At 51.9% G+C, this 14230-nt stretch overlaps 7 protein-coding genes and 1 non-coding gene across 8 annotated transcripts; 3 read left to right on the top strand and 5 right to left on the bottom strand.

Annotated features, from left to right (window-relative positions):
• Nucleotides 1-242: 242 nt before the first annotated feature.
• Nucleotides 243-2008, bottom strand: trm82 (putative tRNA methyltransferase). The gene is made up of 3 exons (XM_026763328.1): nucleotides 1556-2008; nucleotides 826-1494; nucleotides 243-764 (listed from the first exon to the last, which is right to left on the bottom strand). Exons 1-3 carry the CDS (start codon nucleotides 1939-1941, stop codon nucleotides 374-376), a joined length of 1446 nt encoding a protein of 481 aa, XP_026621298.1. The 5' UTR covers nucleotides 1942-2008; the 3' UTR covers nucleotides 243-373.
• Nucleotides 2009-2193: 185 nt separating this feature from the next.
• BDQ94DRAFT_152452 (60S ribosomal protein uL10) lies at nucleotides 2194-3381 on the top strand. The gene is made up of 3 exons (XM_026767972.1): nucleotides 2194-2450; nucleotides 2508-2577; nucleotides 2642-3381. Exons 1-3 carry the CDS (start codon nucleotides 2277-2279, stop codon nucleotides 3334-3336), a joined length of 939 nt encoding a protein of 312 aa, XP_026621297.1. The 5' UTR covers nucleotides 2194-2276; the 3' UTR covers nucleotides 3337-3381.
• Nucleotides 3382-4125: 744 nt separating this feature from the next.
• Nucleotides 4126-5564, top strand: BDQ94DRAFT_152450 (uroporphyrinogen decarboxylase HEM12). Its single transcript, XM_026767971.1, has 4 exons — nucleotides 4126-4214; nucleotides 4270-4311; nucleotides 4410-5333; nucleotides 5383-5564. Exons 1-4 carry the CDS (start codon nucleotides 4160-4162, stop codon nucleotides 5451-5453), a joined length of 1092 nt encoding a protein of 363 aa, XP_026621296.1. The 5' UTR covers nucleotides 4126-4159; the 3' UTR covers nucleotides 5454-5564.
• An 84-nt stretch (nucleotides 5565-5648) lies between these two features.
• Nucleotides 5649-6146, bottom strand: BDQ94DRAFT_162972 (cytosine deaminase; the record flags this gene model as incomplete). The annotated part of the gene is made up of 2 exons (XM_026769644.1): nucleotides 5649-5918; nucleotides 5988-6146. The coding sequence occupies 2 exons, from the start codon at nucleotides 6144-6146 to the stop codon at nucleotides 5649-5651; spliced, it is 429 nt and encodes a 142-aa protein (XP_026621295.1).
• Nucleotides 6147-6255: 109 nt separating this feature from the next.
• On the bottom strand, nucleotides 6256-7137 carry BDQ94DRAFT_152446 (uncharacterized protein). Its single transcript, XM_026767970.1, has one exon. It carries the CDS (start codon nucleotides 6940-6942, stop codon nucleotides 6700-6702), a length of 243 nt encoding a protein of 80 aa, XP_026621294.1. The 5' UTR covers nucleotides 6943-7137; the 3' UTR covers nucleotides 6256-6699.
• A 943-nt stretch (nucleotides 7138-8080) lies between these two features.
• BDQ94DRAFT_100114 (type I HSP40 co-chaperone YDJ1) lies at nucleotides 8081-9919 on the top strand. The gene is made up of 4 exons (XM_026763327.1): nucleotides 8081-8358; nucleotides 8428-8497; nucleotides 8575-9393; nucleotides 9454-9919. Exons 1-4 carry the CDS (start codon nucleotides 8323-8325, stop codon nucleotides 9768-9770), a joined length of 1242 nt encoding a protein of 413 aa, XP_026621293.1. The 5' UTR covers nucleotides 8081-8322; the 3' UTR covers nucleotides 9771-9919.
• A 612-nt stretch (nucleotides 9920-10531) lies between these two features.
• Nucleotides 10532-10646, bottom strand: BDQ94DRAFT_t241. The gene has a single exon. It is a non-coding gene; the product is annotated as a tRNA-Met (tRNA).
• A 427-nt stretch (nucleotides 10647-11073) lies between these two features.
• Nucleotides 11074-14031, bottom strand: BDQ94DRAFT_100097 (putative GARP complex subunit Vps53). Its single transcript, XM_026763325.1, has 3 exons — nucleotides 13795-14031; nucleotides 11940-13732; nucleotides 11074-11880 (listed from the first exon to the last, which is right to left on the bottom strand). Exons 1-3 carry the CDS (start codon nucleotides 13871-13873, stop codon nucleotides 11149-11151), a joined length of 2604 nt encoding a protein of 867 aa, XP_026621292.1. The 5' UTR covers nucleotides 13874-14031; the 3' UTR covers nucleotides 11074-11148.
• Between the last annotated feature and the right edge of the window lie 199 nt (nucleotides 14032-14230).

The following is a 14230-nucleotide window of genomic DNA, read 5'->3' as shown; positions in this document are numbered from 1 at the left end:
CTGAGTCTTATGCATGGAGTATTTATCATTAAAGCAAGCATAACGCATGTTGTAGTGCTCTATGATGCCATGACGAGGGTGAACATCGAAGCATTAGGAATGATGGTAGAGTATGTGCCCATGAGATAGAATACATACCCACTACTGCTCCATCTTGTCCATGAATTTCACCGTATAGCTAGTTCATCGCTGTACTAATTACTTCCCTTATATTGATGTTGAAAGGAACGGTTGAAAGAAAAGGCACTGCATAGACGCTAGCAAAACCGAAGCATTCCAATAACTCGTTGACGGCTGACAGGTATATACATTCCTCACGACGAGTATATTATCTATTCGCAAAAGACCAAAGTTTTTACTCTATTTTCCCTGTTCACTCATCTTCACCCTTCCTCTTCCGAAGATGCCCCAATCCATATAGCGAGTCGTTCAGTTCCTTGCGTTGCTTCTCCTCTGTGGTTGCTGGGACTTCTTCCGTGCCGGTGGAGTTGATCTTGTCGGTCACGGATGCCGCGGTCGGCTCCCATTCCAAGCTATTAGTGCCTGACTTGAAGTGGAATGCTTCAATTAGGGTGGAGGGGGAGGAGGGGCTGGTTCTCCATTCTTGAGTTGAGTCCGGCTGGCGGATAGAGTCGACGGAGACAAGGATAGTGTTGTCTTTCTCGACGGGGGTAAGATCGAGGACGTTGCCGGAAAGTTGGATGGAGGCTTGCGTTTTCAAGGTGCCGTCAGATTCCAGCGTGAAGCATTGCAGACGGGAGGATCTACTCCGGTTAGAACATGTACTTGGGTAATGAATAGATGGGGGGCGTAAAGAAGACTCACCCGTGAAGCGCGACGAGGATGATACGCAAGTCCCCGAGCGATGTCGCCCAGATACCCTGCACTGCAACCTCCGTAGCTTCTGATGCCTCGTCTACCAAAGAAACCTTCTGGAGGATTCGGCCTTCGGCCCATTTCCAAACGAGCAGGTAGTTGTCGCCTCCACCGGATACAAGATACTGGGGTGCCCACTGGGGCACGCAAAGCTTGCTGATAAATGCTGTGTGGCCCAAGCAGTAGTTTTCAATGACGTGGGCCTGGGGAGGACCACGGGAGACACGGATATGTTCATCTCGGTCGGCAGTCAGGATGTAGCTGCGCTTTTTGTTTTCATCCACCGGAAGGGAGACATAAGCCATATCCGTAAGCAGCGACACATGGCCAAGCAAGATTTTGTGTTCAAAAGTCGGGCCAGAGGACTTCTCATCCCTCTTTCCTTCGCTAGCTAGACGCAATTGTTGTTCCAAAGCTCTTCGGTTGCCCTTCGTGTGCACGGTCAGGTTTGTTGCCGCCGGGTGGCTGAGTTTTGCGCTTCTGAGGGATTTTGTGATGGCAGGAAGCTTATCACTTGGAATCAGTGGCAATGAGTAGACGTCTCCGAATTTGTCACCACACAGGATAGTGTCGTCGTCATCAGTAAGGGTAATGGCGGAGGGTCGCTTGGGCATAACTCTGTATAAAGCATGAGTTTCTGAATGGTGTACTGGAGTAAATGAACTGCGATTTCACTCACCTCTCGCTCAATTGAACAAAGGAACCATCTTCCTGAAGCTGGAATACACGCACGCACTTATCTTCGGCGGTAAGCGCAATTATGTGCTCTCCGCTCGCAGTGCCAGTTACTATGGGGATGTTTGACCAAGCAGGCTTCTCAATTGTTTGGGAATCTGACGAAGAAACCTTCCGCTTCTTCTCTGGGGGTCCCTGCTCGGGAGTGGACTCTGCATCAACAGGCTTGGTTTCACTCGAGGCGACATCTTCTGGCCAAACCGCCAGCCGCTGGCCAGTTTCTGCGGAGTAGGAGTAGAGCTTGGAGCCCGCTGACCCTATCAGCAGGTTCGCAGCTGGCCTCTGTACCAAGCGGAGGCATTGCAAGGGATGTTGAAAGTGCGCAGACATCTTGGAAGAATTCACCGATAGTGTAACTCAAGGATATATAGAAGCACGAAGCAAGGGCTCTTCTCCGCCGTCGCAGTAGATCGCCGTAAAAAGTCGATGTCCCGCCGCAATCAAGGCCGCATCTCCGCGCGCCTGACCGCCTTCCTGACTTAGCCGGAGGAAAGTGGGCCACACGTGACTGGAAAACAAGCGAGGCCACAACTAAGAATTTCCTAAAATCGACGCGACCTTCCGTACTTTTCGAACTTCATCGTCACGATTCAGATCGGACAACCACGAAAGTCGAAACATTTCACTTGCCCTTAAACATCCTATCTTCAGCGAATTAAGGAGACATGGGGGGCAAGTCTGCTACCAAGGCCGCTTACTTCGAGAAGCTCAAGGCCCTTCTCGATGAGTACAAGACGGTCTTCATTGTCGGTGTCGACAATGTCAGCTCTCAGCAGATGCACGAGATTCGTCTGAGTCTCCGTGGCGAGGGTGTCGTCCTGATGGGTAAGAACACCATGGTATGATAATCCTCTGAAACCACCGGTGCCCGTTCCGCATGCTGATGAGTTGTCCAGGTTCGCCGTGCCATCAAGGGCTTCGTCAACGACAACCCCGAGTACGAGCGTCTGCTCCCCTTCGTTAAGGGTAAGTGAAGTTGCTTCCAGAGTCTGCGGCGCTGTCAATTGGCTAACATTTGCCTTCCGCACAGGTAACGTTGGTTTCATCTTCACCAACGGTGACCTCAAGGCCACCAAGGAGAAGATCCTTGCCAACCGTGTCGCTGCTCCCGCTCGTGCCGGTGCCATCGCTCCTGGCGATGTCTGGGTCCCCGCCGGTAACACCGGTATGGAACCCGGTAAGACCTCTTTCTTCCAGGCTCTTGGTGTCCCCACCAAGATTGCTCGTGGTACCATTGAAATTACCACCGACCTCAAGCTCGTTGAGGCTGGAAGCAAGGTCGGTCCCTCCGAGGCCACCCTGCTCAACATGCTGAACATCTCTCCCTTCACCTATGGTATGACCATCCAGCAGGTCTACGACCAGGGTCAGTGCTTCAGCTCTGCTGTCCTGGACATTGAGGAGTCTCAGCTCCTCGAGGCCTTCTCCAGCGCCATTAACACCATCACCACCATCTCCCTGGCTGTCAGCTACCCCACTATCCCCGCTGTCATGCACTCCCTCGTCAACAGCTACAAGAAGGTTCTTGCCGTTGCTGTTGAGACCGAGTACAGCTGGCCCGAGATTGAGGAGCTCAAGGACCGTATTGCCAACCCTGACGCTTACGCCTCCGCTGCTCCTGCCGCTGCCGCTGCCCCTGCTGCCGGTGGTGCTCCCGCCGCTGAGGCTCCCAAGGAGGAAGAGGAGGAGTCCGATGAGGACATGGGCTTCGGCCTCTTCGACTAAACGTCTCGTGTCAATGCTGCACGGGATACGACTGCCATGTATTAGATACTTTTCTTGCCGGTCTTGACGATTGGGTAAATGAAAATGATTGTCATGGTCATGAAACAATGATCTTCTTTCATCTAGATAGGGACGTAGTCGCGTTCCCTGATCTGATGAACTGAAAAAGGTGAGCTTCAATCATTTCTTTGGTTTTCCTTGCTTCGCATACATGCCCACTCCCCGGTGATATGATGATACATTTTTAACCCAGAGCTACTTGCTTTGACGAACAAAAACAGCAACAACAAACACTCTAATTTTTTGCTGACACCATTCCATTCAACTTGCCATTTGTCACACATTACTTTCAATGGTCTGATAGCTAACAGCTTTCTCAGGTTCACAGATTCAATGTAGCCCCGGACGTAAGGCCGTCGCGCTGTTCATCACCTCAGAAGCTTGTCCTGGGGTTTGTGTTCAAGTAGCGACTAGAAGAGCGTAGTACTTGAGGCTGTTGTTTGTTGCGAGGGATTTGTTGGGCATTGTATTGGTCGTCGCTGTCGGGGCGCGAGGGAGGAATATTCTCGGTACCTATAGCACATACATGTCAATGAAATCAACATCGCATTGCCCCATAGTTATTCTCGAGCTGCGTAAATTATGCCATCTTAATCGAAGTAGAGTAAGCAGATGTTCCAGACTTGCGAACGGCTTGAAGCTTACCTGAGCCACGGACGACCAGTCGAGTTCCGGCCCGAGGCCGCGAACGGTGGCAGGACTTGCATGTCGAAGGCCCCTCCTCCGCAAGGTCCCCTCCATCACTCACACATCCCACATCAAAATGCAGCATCAATTCGAGCCATTGAAGAACGACCTCTTGCTGAGGGCTGCTAGGGGTAATTCTGATTTTAAACCATTATATTCAAAGAGATGGGACTGATATCATTGCAGGCGAGAAAGTCCAGCGTCCTCCGATATGGGTTATGCGGCAAGGTACGCCTCTCTCTACAAACTGCTCTCTTCGCACTCTTACGAGTCCCGGATCCAAGTATGTCTCTCTTATAACTGACCACATTGTGCTTCTTATATAGCTGGCCGTTATCTCCCCGAATACCATGAAGCCAAAGCCGGCCGCGACTTTTTCGAATGCTGCCGCGACCCCGAAGTCGCATCGACGTTGACGATCCAGCCCATCGACCGCTACGCCGGACTCATCGATGCTGCGATCATCTTCTCCGATATTCTTGTCATTCCCCAGGCCATGGGAATGCAGGTTGAGATGGTCGACAAGAAGGGACCCCACTTCCCCGAGCCGCTCCAGTCGCCCGATGATGGACAGTACGAGAAAGTGATGCAGAAGGATGTGGATGTCAAGTCGGAGCTCGACTACGTCTACAAGGCCATTACCCTCACCCGCCACAAGCTGCAGGGTCGTGTGCCGTTGATCGGCTTTTGCGGTGCCCCGTGGACTCTGCTGTGCTACATGGTAGAGGGAGGCGGCACGAAACTGTTCGTCCAGTCGAAGAAGTGGATCTACAAGTACCCCAAGGAGTCGCAGGCTCTCCTGCAGAAGATCGCCGAGATCTGTGTTGAATACCTGGCGCTTCAGGTTGCTGCTGGTGCTCAGCTGGTACAGGTCTTCGATTCCTGGGCGGGTGAGCTGTCTCCGGCCGCCTTCAAGTCATTCTCTCTTCCCTACCTGCGTCACATTTCGGCGAATCTGCCGAAGAAGCTGAAGGAGATGGGTCTGGAGCCTGTTCCGATGACAGTCTTCGCGAAGGGTGCGTGGTTTGGTCTTGAGGATCTCTGCGAGTCGGGCTACAATGTTGTTGGCTTGGACTGGCTGCACGACCCCGCTGAGGCTAGGCGGATTGCCAATGGTCGTGTGACGATCCAAGGTAATGCCGACCCCGGTGTTCTCTATGGAGGTCGCGAGGCTATCACGGAGGCTGTGGAGACTATGGTCCGGGGATTTGAGAAGGGCAAGCAAGGCTGGATTGCCAACTTGGGTCACGGTAAGCACTGCCACTGCTGGTTTATTCAATAAATGCTAATGTTTTACAGGTGTGACTCCTTTCGTCAACCCGGATGATCTCAAGTTCTTCTTCGAAGAGATCCACCGTCTGACGGTTTAAATTGGGTGCTCAATGCGACCAGAACTAGCTTTCAATTCTTTATTATGTACATGAGAGCCTAGCCAGCAATATAGTTGACACCTTCACGAAATTCAAAAGCTCAGACGGAAATGTCCTCGTTCCTGCAAAGACATCGTACAGTCAGCGTACATTCCAACAAAAGACTAGACCAGTCCAATGAGATGCATGGGAAACCTACCAAAGCTCCGGCTTCTCCTTCATGAACTTCTCCATCAGCTGCTTACACTCTGCATTATCCAAAACCACAACCTCCTTCCCACGGCTCTTAAGATAGTCCTCGCCACCCATGAAGCTCTTGTTCTCGCCCACAACAACGCGCTTAACCTTGTAGAGGATGCAGGCACCGGTGCACATGTCGCATGGCGACAGGGTCGTGTACATAGTAGCGCCTTCGTAGGCCGAAGCGGGCAGACGACCGGAGTTCTCGAGCGCGGACATCTCAGCCTATGACCGTAGAAGTTAGAATTAAAAGCCCGGACGACCCCCAGAAGGCAAGGGATGGGATCAACGAACATGCAACACGGGACTACCCTTCTGGACGCGCATATTGTGGCCGCGGCCTAGAATCTTGCCATCCTTGGAGACCAAACAAGCTCCAATGGGCACACCACCCTCAGCAGCGCCTTGCTTGGCTTCTTCCACAGCAGCGATGAATCCAGGATCGGTCTCCATGATGGTATGTGTTTGTTGTATGCTGTATTGAGATATGAAATATAGAGCGATTGGAGGGGTAATTGGGAGAGAGATAGAAAGATGGGGTAGCATCAAGACGGAGCAAACTCTGTGTGGTTAACTGCCGGACTGACCCGCATCGGGCTGAACGTGCGGAGCTCCATGATAACAAGATAGCTGCTGTCATTGAGACTGGTAGAGGACGTTGTTACATTCGTATTGAATAGTATTTTCATGGAGAATGTGTGCATGTGATTGACTTTCTTGGGTTATGGTATGCATAAAGTGCTTCTTTGGTGTGCTTGGGGATCGACATGCATAAGCGTAAGAAAGATGCTTAATATTTCATGCCTTGTATACAACTATAACTGAATACAAATTGAGCTGATTGTATATGAGACATCCGATCTAGATGTGTAGAGCCCGATGGTAACGTCCTTATCACTTGTAACCATCAATTCACAATTTCACTATTTACAAGATCAAACTGGCAGTGGCTGATAAACTCGGGGTTCATCCCGCGCAGACCCCATGCCACGCACTATTCACTAGTTTATCCTCTTATCGCAGAGATTGTTTTCTGAACCTCTGATCCACGATCATGGCAAGAACCACAGAAGCCAATTTCTATCTGGTACTCTGGAACTGAACCATTAATTGCCTCTGCTGCAGCAGAAGCACAGTAGAGTACACCAGGCATGAGCCAGTTGAACCGAAGCCAGCCGGCAATTGGGGATCGCGACGAATCTCCAGGTGGGGAATCCCGACAGGCTTTTTTCTTCCCCTCCTTCCGCATCGAGCTAATCGCCTCTCCTTATCGATAAGCCGGCAATCAACCACCGCCCGCCACAATCCCAAGTGCCTGAGGCAAATGGCGCTGTGTGCCAGGAAGAAAAGAATCTGACTTGGGAGACAAGGCAGATCCGGGCGGCTACATCAAACTTTAATTTTACGGTTCCCTTATTTTCTTTTTCTTTTTTTTTGTGCTTGGATTTTCCGGATGTAATACACTGGGTAGGTATTTTATACACGTAAGATGATGAGTAGTGATGGTGGATGGAGGGATGCTACACACTACACCGCAGTAAGTAGTAGTAGTACTTAGTAAATGGTATGAAGACGAAGATCCCCGTGAATGGTGTATGATTGGACCGTAATACCCAGGCAGACCTTGCCGCATCCTACCGAGGCATGAAAGAACCAGCTTACTTAGGACCACCCCTCCCTACTGTAGTATCGAACGAGATAGAAATGTCCCGGTGATACACTTGGTCAGACATCCAGAAATGGGATGCAACCAACGCTCTCTGTGGTCACGAACCGGTAATTACCAGGGCGATTGTCAGCGATGGAAAGGGTGCGAAAGCGGTGGAAGGACACAGAATCGCATCGAAGCAGTCGGAAGCCACGCTCGGGCCATCAAGGCTGCGGGTGACGGGGCTTGTCGAAGCAAAGAGAACAACTCCATTCAGCCTGAGACGTTGTCATCGTGGACATGCCAATTTGTTCAAAAGCATACGACGATCTCTCCTTTCATGTTAAGATCTGATCTTTTCAGAACCACTATCCACCTTTTTCTATATAATTCCAGTTCCAGCCAGTTGAAGCGCGGTCGCTCATCTTCTCCAGCATTTCTATACTCCCGGAGTTTCGCCCCATCGTATCTCCGGTATTTGATACGCCCATCTTGAAACTCTTGGCGAGTCTTCACTGCGCTCGTGCGGCAAATCAAAGGTCGATTGGTGCCTGGTCCTGGTAATCAGATTACACATACGATACCCTCTCACTTGTCTCAGCCGCCGCCCTGTCGCCGCTTTCTCTCTTCTCTCTCTCGCTCTCCTGGCTTTGATTATCACCCGGACGGACCCTCTCTCTCTCCAACTCTTCCTTCTTCCTTCCACCTCTTACTTGTTCCCCCCCTCACGCCTTCGAGACTCCTCTCCCCTCGTCTCCTCAAACTCCTCCCTCTTTTTCAAGGATTTCTCTACACTCCTTGGTTTCGAGCCCTCTTTGTTTCGCCTGTTCCATACCCCGGTGTAAGGTTTTCTAGGATCGGATTGCCCCGTCTCGTCCCTCCGAAAAGTTCTTGTTTCTTCTATATTTTCCCTCGGCTTCTCCCCGTCGCCCAACTTTCGCCTTTCGATTTTTTTTTTCTCTCTTCTAGACACAGATCACAATGGTCAAGGAAACTAAGTTCTACGACATCCTGGGGGTATGTTCTGGGTTTTCGCCAAGTTTGGCTGGTTTTGCACGTCACAGAAACTAACGGTGAGGCGGTTAGGTTCCCCCGACGGCCTCTGAGGCCCAACTCAAGACTGCCTACAAGAAGGGTGCCCTGAAGTACCACCCTGGTAAGTCAACTTGAATCGCGAAAGCGGTGCTTTTCACGAAAGATCTAGGGGTCTTTACTAACGCGATATCTTTACAGACAAGAACACAAACAACCCCGAAGCCGCTGAGAAGTTCAAGGAATTGTCTGCCGCTTACGAGACCCTCTCCGATCCCCAGAAGCGTAGCCTCTACGACCAGCTTGGTGAGGAGGGTCTTGAGCATGGCGGTGCTGGTGGTGGCATGGGCGCCGAGGACCTCTTTGCTCAGTTCTTCGGCGGCGGTGGTGGTTTCGGTGGCATGTTCGGTGGTGGCATGCGTGACCAGGGCCCCAAGAAGGCTCGTACCATCCACCACGTTCACAAGGTCAACCTCGAGGATATCTACCGCGGTAAGGTCTCGAAGCTGGCTCTGCAGAAGTCAGTCATTTGCCCGGGTTGTGATGGTCGCGGTGGTAAGGAGGGTGCTGTCAAGTCGTGTACCGGCTGCAATGGTTCCGGTATGAAGACCATGATGCGCCAGATGGGTCCCATGATACAGCGCTTCCAGACGGTTTGCCCCGACTGCAATGGTGAGGGCGAGATCATCCGTGAGAAGGACCGCTGCAAGCGCTGTAACGGCAAGAAGACCACCGTGGAGCGCAAGGTTCTCCACGTCCACGTTGACCGTGGTGTGAAGAACGGCCACAAGATTGAATTCCGCGGCGAGGGTGACCAGATGCCCGGTGTTCTGCCCGGCGACGTTGTTTTCGAGATTGAGCAGAAGCCCCACCCCCGCTTCCAGCGCAAGGACGACGACCTCTTCTACCAGGCCGAGATCGACCTGCTCACTGCTCTTGGCGGTGGTACCATCAACATTGAGCACCTTGATGACCGGTGGTTGACCGTGACCGTCGCTCCGGGCGAGGTCATCACTCCTGGTATGTGCTTCCCCCTTCCAGCCTCGACTTCAGCGCATCAGTCTAACGTTGTCTCTGCAGGTGCTATCAAGGTTATCAAGGGTCAGGGTATGCCTTCCTACCGCCACCACGACTTCGGCAACCTCTACATCCAATTCGATGTCAAGTTCCCCGAGAAGGATCAGCTCAAGAACCTCGAGTTGCTCGAGCAGGTCCTGCCTCCTCGTATGGAGCAGTCCCAGCCCCCGCAGGACGCCATGATCGAGGACTTTGAGCTGGAGGACATTGATGGCAGCGAGTCGTCTCAGGCTCGCGCACACGGTGCCGCCAGCGCCATGGACGAGGATGACGAGGATGTTCCTCCTGGCGCTGAGCGTGTGCAGTGCGCATCGCAGTAAACGGGGGGTTTAGATGAGGAGTGATGATGTTGTGCTGGGGCTTGATGAAATTCGCTTATGATACCATGTGAGGGGTTTCGGCCCCGGTACTGCTCGGTTCTGTTATGTTCGCGCGATGACTTATTTCTGCGATGGCGTTTGCACTAAGATTCGGGAGATGAAATGGAGATTCCTTTTTCGTTGGATGCGTTTTCCACCATCATCATCATCCTCATCACGCAGTGGTTACCCATACTATAATGTTCTCTTTTCCTTTTTCTGTCATTGGGAATGGGGCCTTCTGGGACTTGATGAGTGATGAGACGATGTTATATGAGTCAGCTTCTTTTTCCCTTTCTTGACTCCGGGAAAACATGTCGGAGGGTTGAGCGTTTCTTAGTTTATAGACTACACAGCACGGCTTGGGTATATCATGCTTCTGGGTTCAGACCTCCGTGTAGCGATATAGAGTAATCTTGAGACCAATGGCTATACACCCCCTATGCCAACATCTATCTACCTCATGGTATCCGTAAATAAATTGCGATATCTAAACTTCCTCCCTCGCTTCGCCATGCAATCGTTCATACTCGACACCAGGGCAAGAAAAAGTAAAAAATAAAAATAAAAATAAATTAAAATAAAAAAATACCTCCACACACAACACTCAAAATCTACCACACCAACATGGTATTTACCTGCCCCATCTCGGCCCGCATAACCACCACCCCCACTACCCCTCCACCACAAAATTTCTTCAAATCAAAAGAAGAAAAAAGAACTGTCCTCAGGGAGGTTCGAACTCCCGGCCTTGGGATATCCAGGAAATGTATGTTTCCTAGTCATATTCAATGATTGATATGAGACCCACGTGATAACCAACTACACCATGAAGACAGAGGTTATGTCAGCCGGTCGAAGAATTCGGTATATGTCCTCAGATTGTGGGTAGGGAGGAGTTACATTGGACGGGTAGTTACTACTTAACCTGGGTTGTTTTGGGTAGGGATAACTTACGATTTAGCTGGCTTGCTAGATACTTAGTTAATAAGGGTATAAGGAAAGGAGCTGAAAGCGGCTGGATATGAGTACGTTACTATGTATATAGTGGTGTATTGATAATATCACGGGTTATTTTCGTACTAGGGTTAATTATCAAGTTTGAGTTGATGCTAGAAGTAAGACACGCGATTTCGGTAGTACTTTTCTATGAGGTGAGTGGTGGTAGTGGGTAGAAGTAACCAGACAAGGGGCTTTCGGCCTCAAACGGTGGTCTCAATGTATGATATTGGAATAGAGCTACGAAGCGAATGGGCAATATAAATACAAAACGATGGTCAAATACACATGATATATGCTATTCGCTAAGAAGGGTGTAAAATATACATAAAAAGTAGTATCAATTGCCATCATCACCACTCCGTCCAAACCTGCCTCCAAACCCACCGAGATCACGACGGAAGAATTTCCCAATATTCTTTAGATTCTCGTTCAGGTTCCCAGCGGCGGTCGTGCTTTCCCCGCCTTGGGGTTGTGCCTGTCCTAACGGCCCAGGGGTAGAGGCCGGGCTGGTCAAGGCGCCGGATATGGCGCCGCCACCTGGGGTCAGGTTGGTCGTGTTGGCTGAGCTCATCGGCGTCCCGAATCGATCTACACCGTCTTTGGCGGCGGAGATGATGGCGGACCCAAGCATGGTAGGGTCGAAACGGGTGGAGGCGCCGATGGATGCTGCGGCCGTGCCGAGGCCGAGACCCTGCGAGACGGTGCCGGAGGAAGGTGTTGCGGAGGCCTGCATGGCGGTCAGGATAGGGTTGCTCTGCTGGAGATTTGCTGCGTAGCGATCAGATGCGCGGTGGATTTGAAAGAGTTCTATGAGGTGGTTCTGTTCCTGGCGACTGCGGATGCCCTTGAGGTCGAGGATCTTGCGGAAATTGGCGTTGTTTTGGTCTGCGATGTGAACCAGATAGGCCTGGACAAGGGCCTCGGGAGGAGACGGTTGAACTTGGAGGGTCTTGAGGAGGGCTTCAATTTTCGCGAAGCTGGCGTTGACGCGCTTTACAAAACCCGCTGGCGCGGGGCTGGGAAGGAGCGATGAGAGGCCAGTCTTGAGGGTGTAGGCGTCCAGAAGCATCTAATAACATCTGTTAGTTTCAACGAACGTCACGATGACAGCTATGGCAGTGAGCCCACCTGTTCAGCACCGGTCTCCGCGACCGGCTTGCATTGGAAGATAGTCGCAATGAATACGTTCGATATCAGCTCCACAACATGGTCTGCGAATGCACGGGCATACTGCTGCTTATGCAGCAGCTGCAACAGTTCAGAGCATCTTGTCTGTGTCTTGGACATCAGCTCGCCGACATAGGAGCTTTGATCGCTTACGCCCTCCAGCCGGTTCCAGGGTGTGTTGCGCATTTCCCGCCAGCAGGGCTCCAGGTCAATCTCGACCTTACGCACCAGCCCTCGAACAGCTGCAGATGCAATGCCCATGAATGAGTCCGCTTGACTTTGTAGGTCCACCGACTGTTTGAGATTTTTGTCCAGCCTACCCTTGATCTTTTCCTCTAACTGGTTGCAGGTCGTATAGCAATAGTCCGCGGTGTTGAGCACTAGGATAAGGTCCTCGGTACCTGGCACCTTTGAGGGAGTGTGGCCTGTAGGCCGTTCACTAATGTAATAAAGCAGGACCTGTGCATACTGATCGAGATACTTCGCGAATACCTTAGCCAGCTCCGCAAGGCTGGCACCAGTAGATAGCTTCGCGCATTGCTGCAACGAGTGCCGATAGAACGTGAAAAGATCGGTGGAAGAGGATATAACGATGTGCGAGTCGAATTCTTCATCCGGTGGCTTCGCGGGTTGTTGCCGGTATTTAGGGATAAGCGCAGCCAGCTGCTTGTCCTGGGCTTCTACCCAGACGCTCAGGTAGGGCTCGAACGCCTCTGAGATGGCTTGACCGAAGACTGGTGCCTCACTCGAGGCGAACGTATCCGTTGAAGGCCGGGATGGACTGACAAACCGCCGCTCGAGAGAATGCTCAAAGTCCAATGTTTCTTGTAGACAAGACAGTAGCAGATTAACATCGATGGTCTGGCCATTGCGCACCGATCGAGAGAGAATGCCCTTAAAGTCCTCTCGCGTGCCCTCGCAGAAAATGTTCGCCAGAATCTCGTTGACCCTCCAGGATGCGGGAAAGATGGGCGCATATTCCTCATCGTAGTTCTTCAAGATCCGCCTAAACCAGGCATACCGCCGCGAGATGTTGTCCAGTGATCCGGCCTCTTCGTTGTTCCTGAAAACCTGGCGATATTCACGTAGCTGGAAGTTGCAATACCAAGTCACTAACCTGGACTTCGCGTGATCACCTAGCGCATCCATGACCAAGCAGCCCTCCGAGAGCACGTGCCTCTTTTGGCCAACTTCCCCTTTTGCGAACGCCAACTCGAAGTCCTCGCAGACCTGCTCCAGAAGCTCCCGTTGTATATCCGCAACGTTTCGACTAAGCAGCGCAATCTGATCGATCGAGCGATACGACTTGAAATGCGCCATCAGCTGTATGACCGCCTGTAGCAGCTGAGCACAGTCGCGGTACTGCCGCGTCCGGCCCAGAGAACGTAATTGGTCGTAGGCTGTCGTTAGCATCTGCAGTCTCTTCAGGACCGTCATCGACAGCGTGAGGTTCTTCTTCGCATTATCCAGCTGTTTGATATCCGCCGTCATCTCCGTAATGGCCAGCTCCGTCCTGGACGCGCGGTCGCGCACATCGTCAATCTTCTTGAACAGTTCGGTCAAGTCGGCCTTGGCGGCCTGGATGCGCTCGACGCTCTCCGCATTGGAAGTGACCTGGTCCTCTACCAGTGCGCCGATATCGTTGTCGAGCTCGTCCTCATATTCGCGGAGGGACTGGGAGACCTGGGATACCGACGACAATGTGGAGGGGTGGGAAAAGATTGCGTTCAAATGGTCGATCGGATCATAGTCCGCTATGACATTGGGTCTATTAGCAAGCTCCCCGATGGGATAGGTTGTCAATGGCAGCCCTCACCTGCATCCAAAGGATCGAGGGGGGCCTCTCCGTTGGAGGGCATTTGGCCGGGGGTGGTGGTGGTAGTAGTGGCGGACATTCCATTAGCTCCTGAGCGTCAACGCCAGACACATGCTGCAATGCCAGCTAAGGGGCATCCGCCAATTCAACATGTAAACATAGACCCAAGAGCAAGGGCTACCAAAGGAGCGAAAAGAACCTGAAAATGACAAGCTGTAAGGACCGCGGGGGAGGTTGTTGACGCCGGAGCCGCAGGTCGGGAAGTTGGCGACAACTCAGTCCGGCTCCGTCAATCAGTCAGTCACGGGCAGCTCTTAGTCTTAGCGCTTTGCCCGCGCCGCCGGGCCTCGTCATCGCCTCTTGTTTGTTCGTCGGGACCAGGACCTGCGCAAGATAATCCGACGAGTTTATAAAAGCCAAGTCTACAAGCTACTCA

This window comes from Aspergillus welwitschiae (assembly GCF_003344945.1).
Source record: "Aspergillus welwitschiae strain CBS 139.54b unplaced genomic scaffold BDQ94scaffold_47, whole genome shotgun sequence".
NCBI lineage: Eukaryota > Fungi > Ascomycota > Eurotiomycetes > Eurotiales > Aspergillaceae > Aspergillus > Aspergillus welwitschiae.
This window is presented reverse-complemented; position numbering and strand designations above follow the sequence as displayed.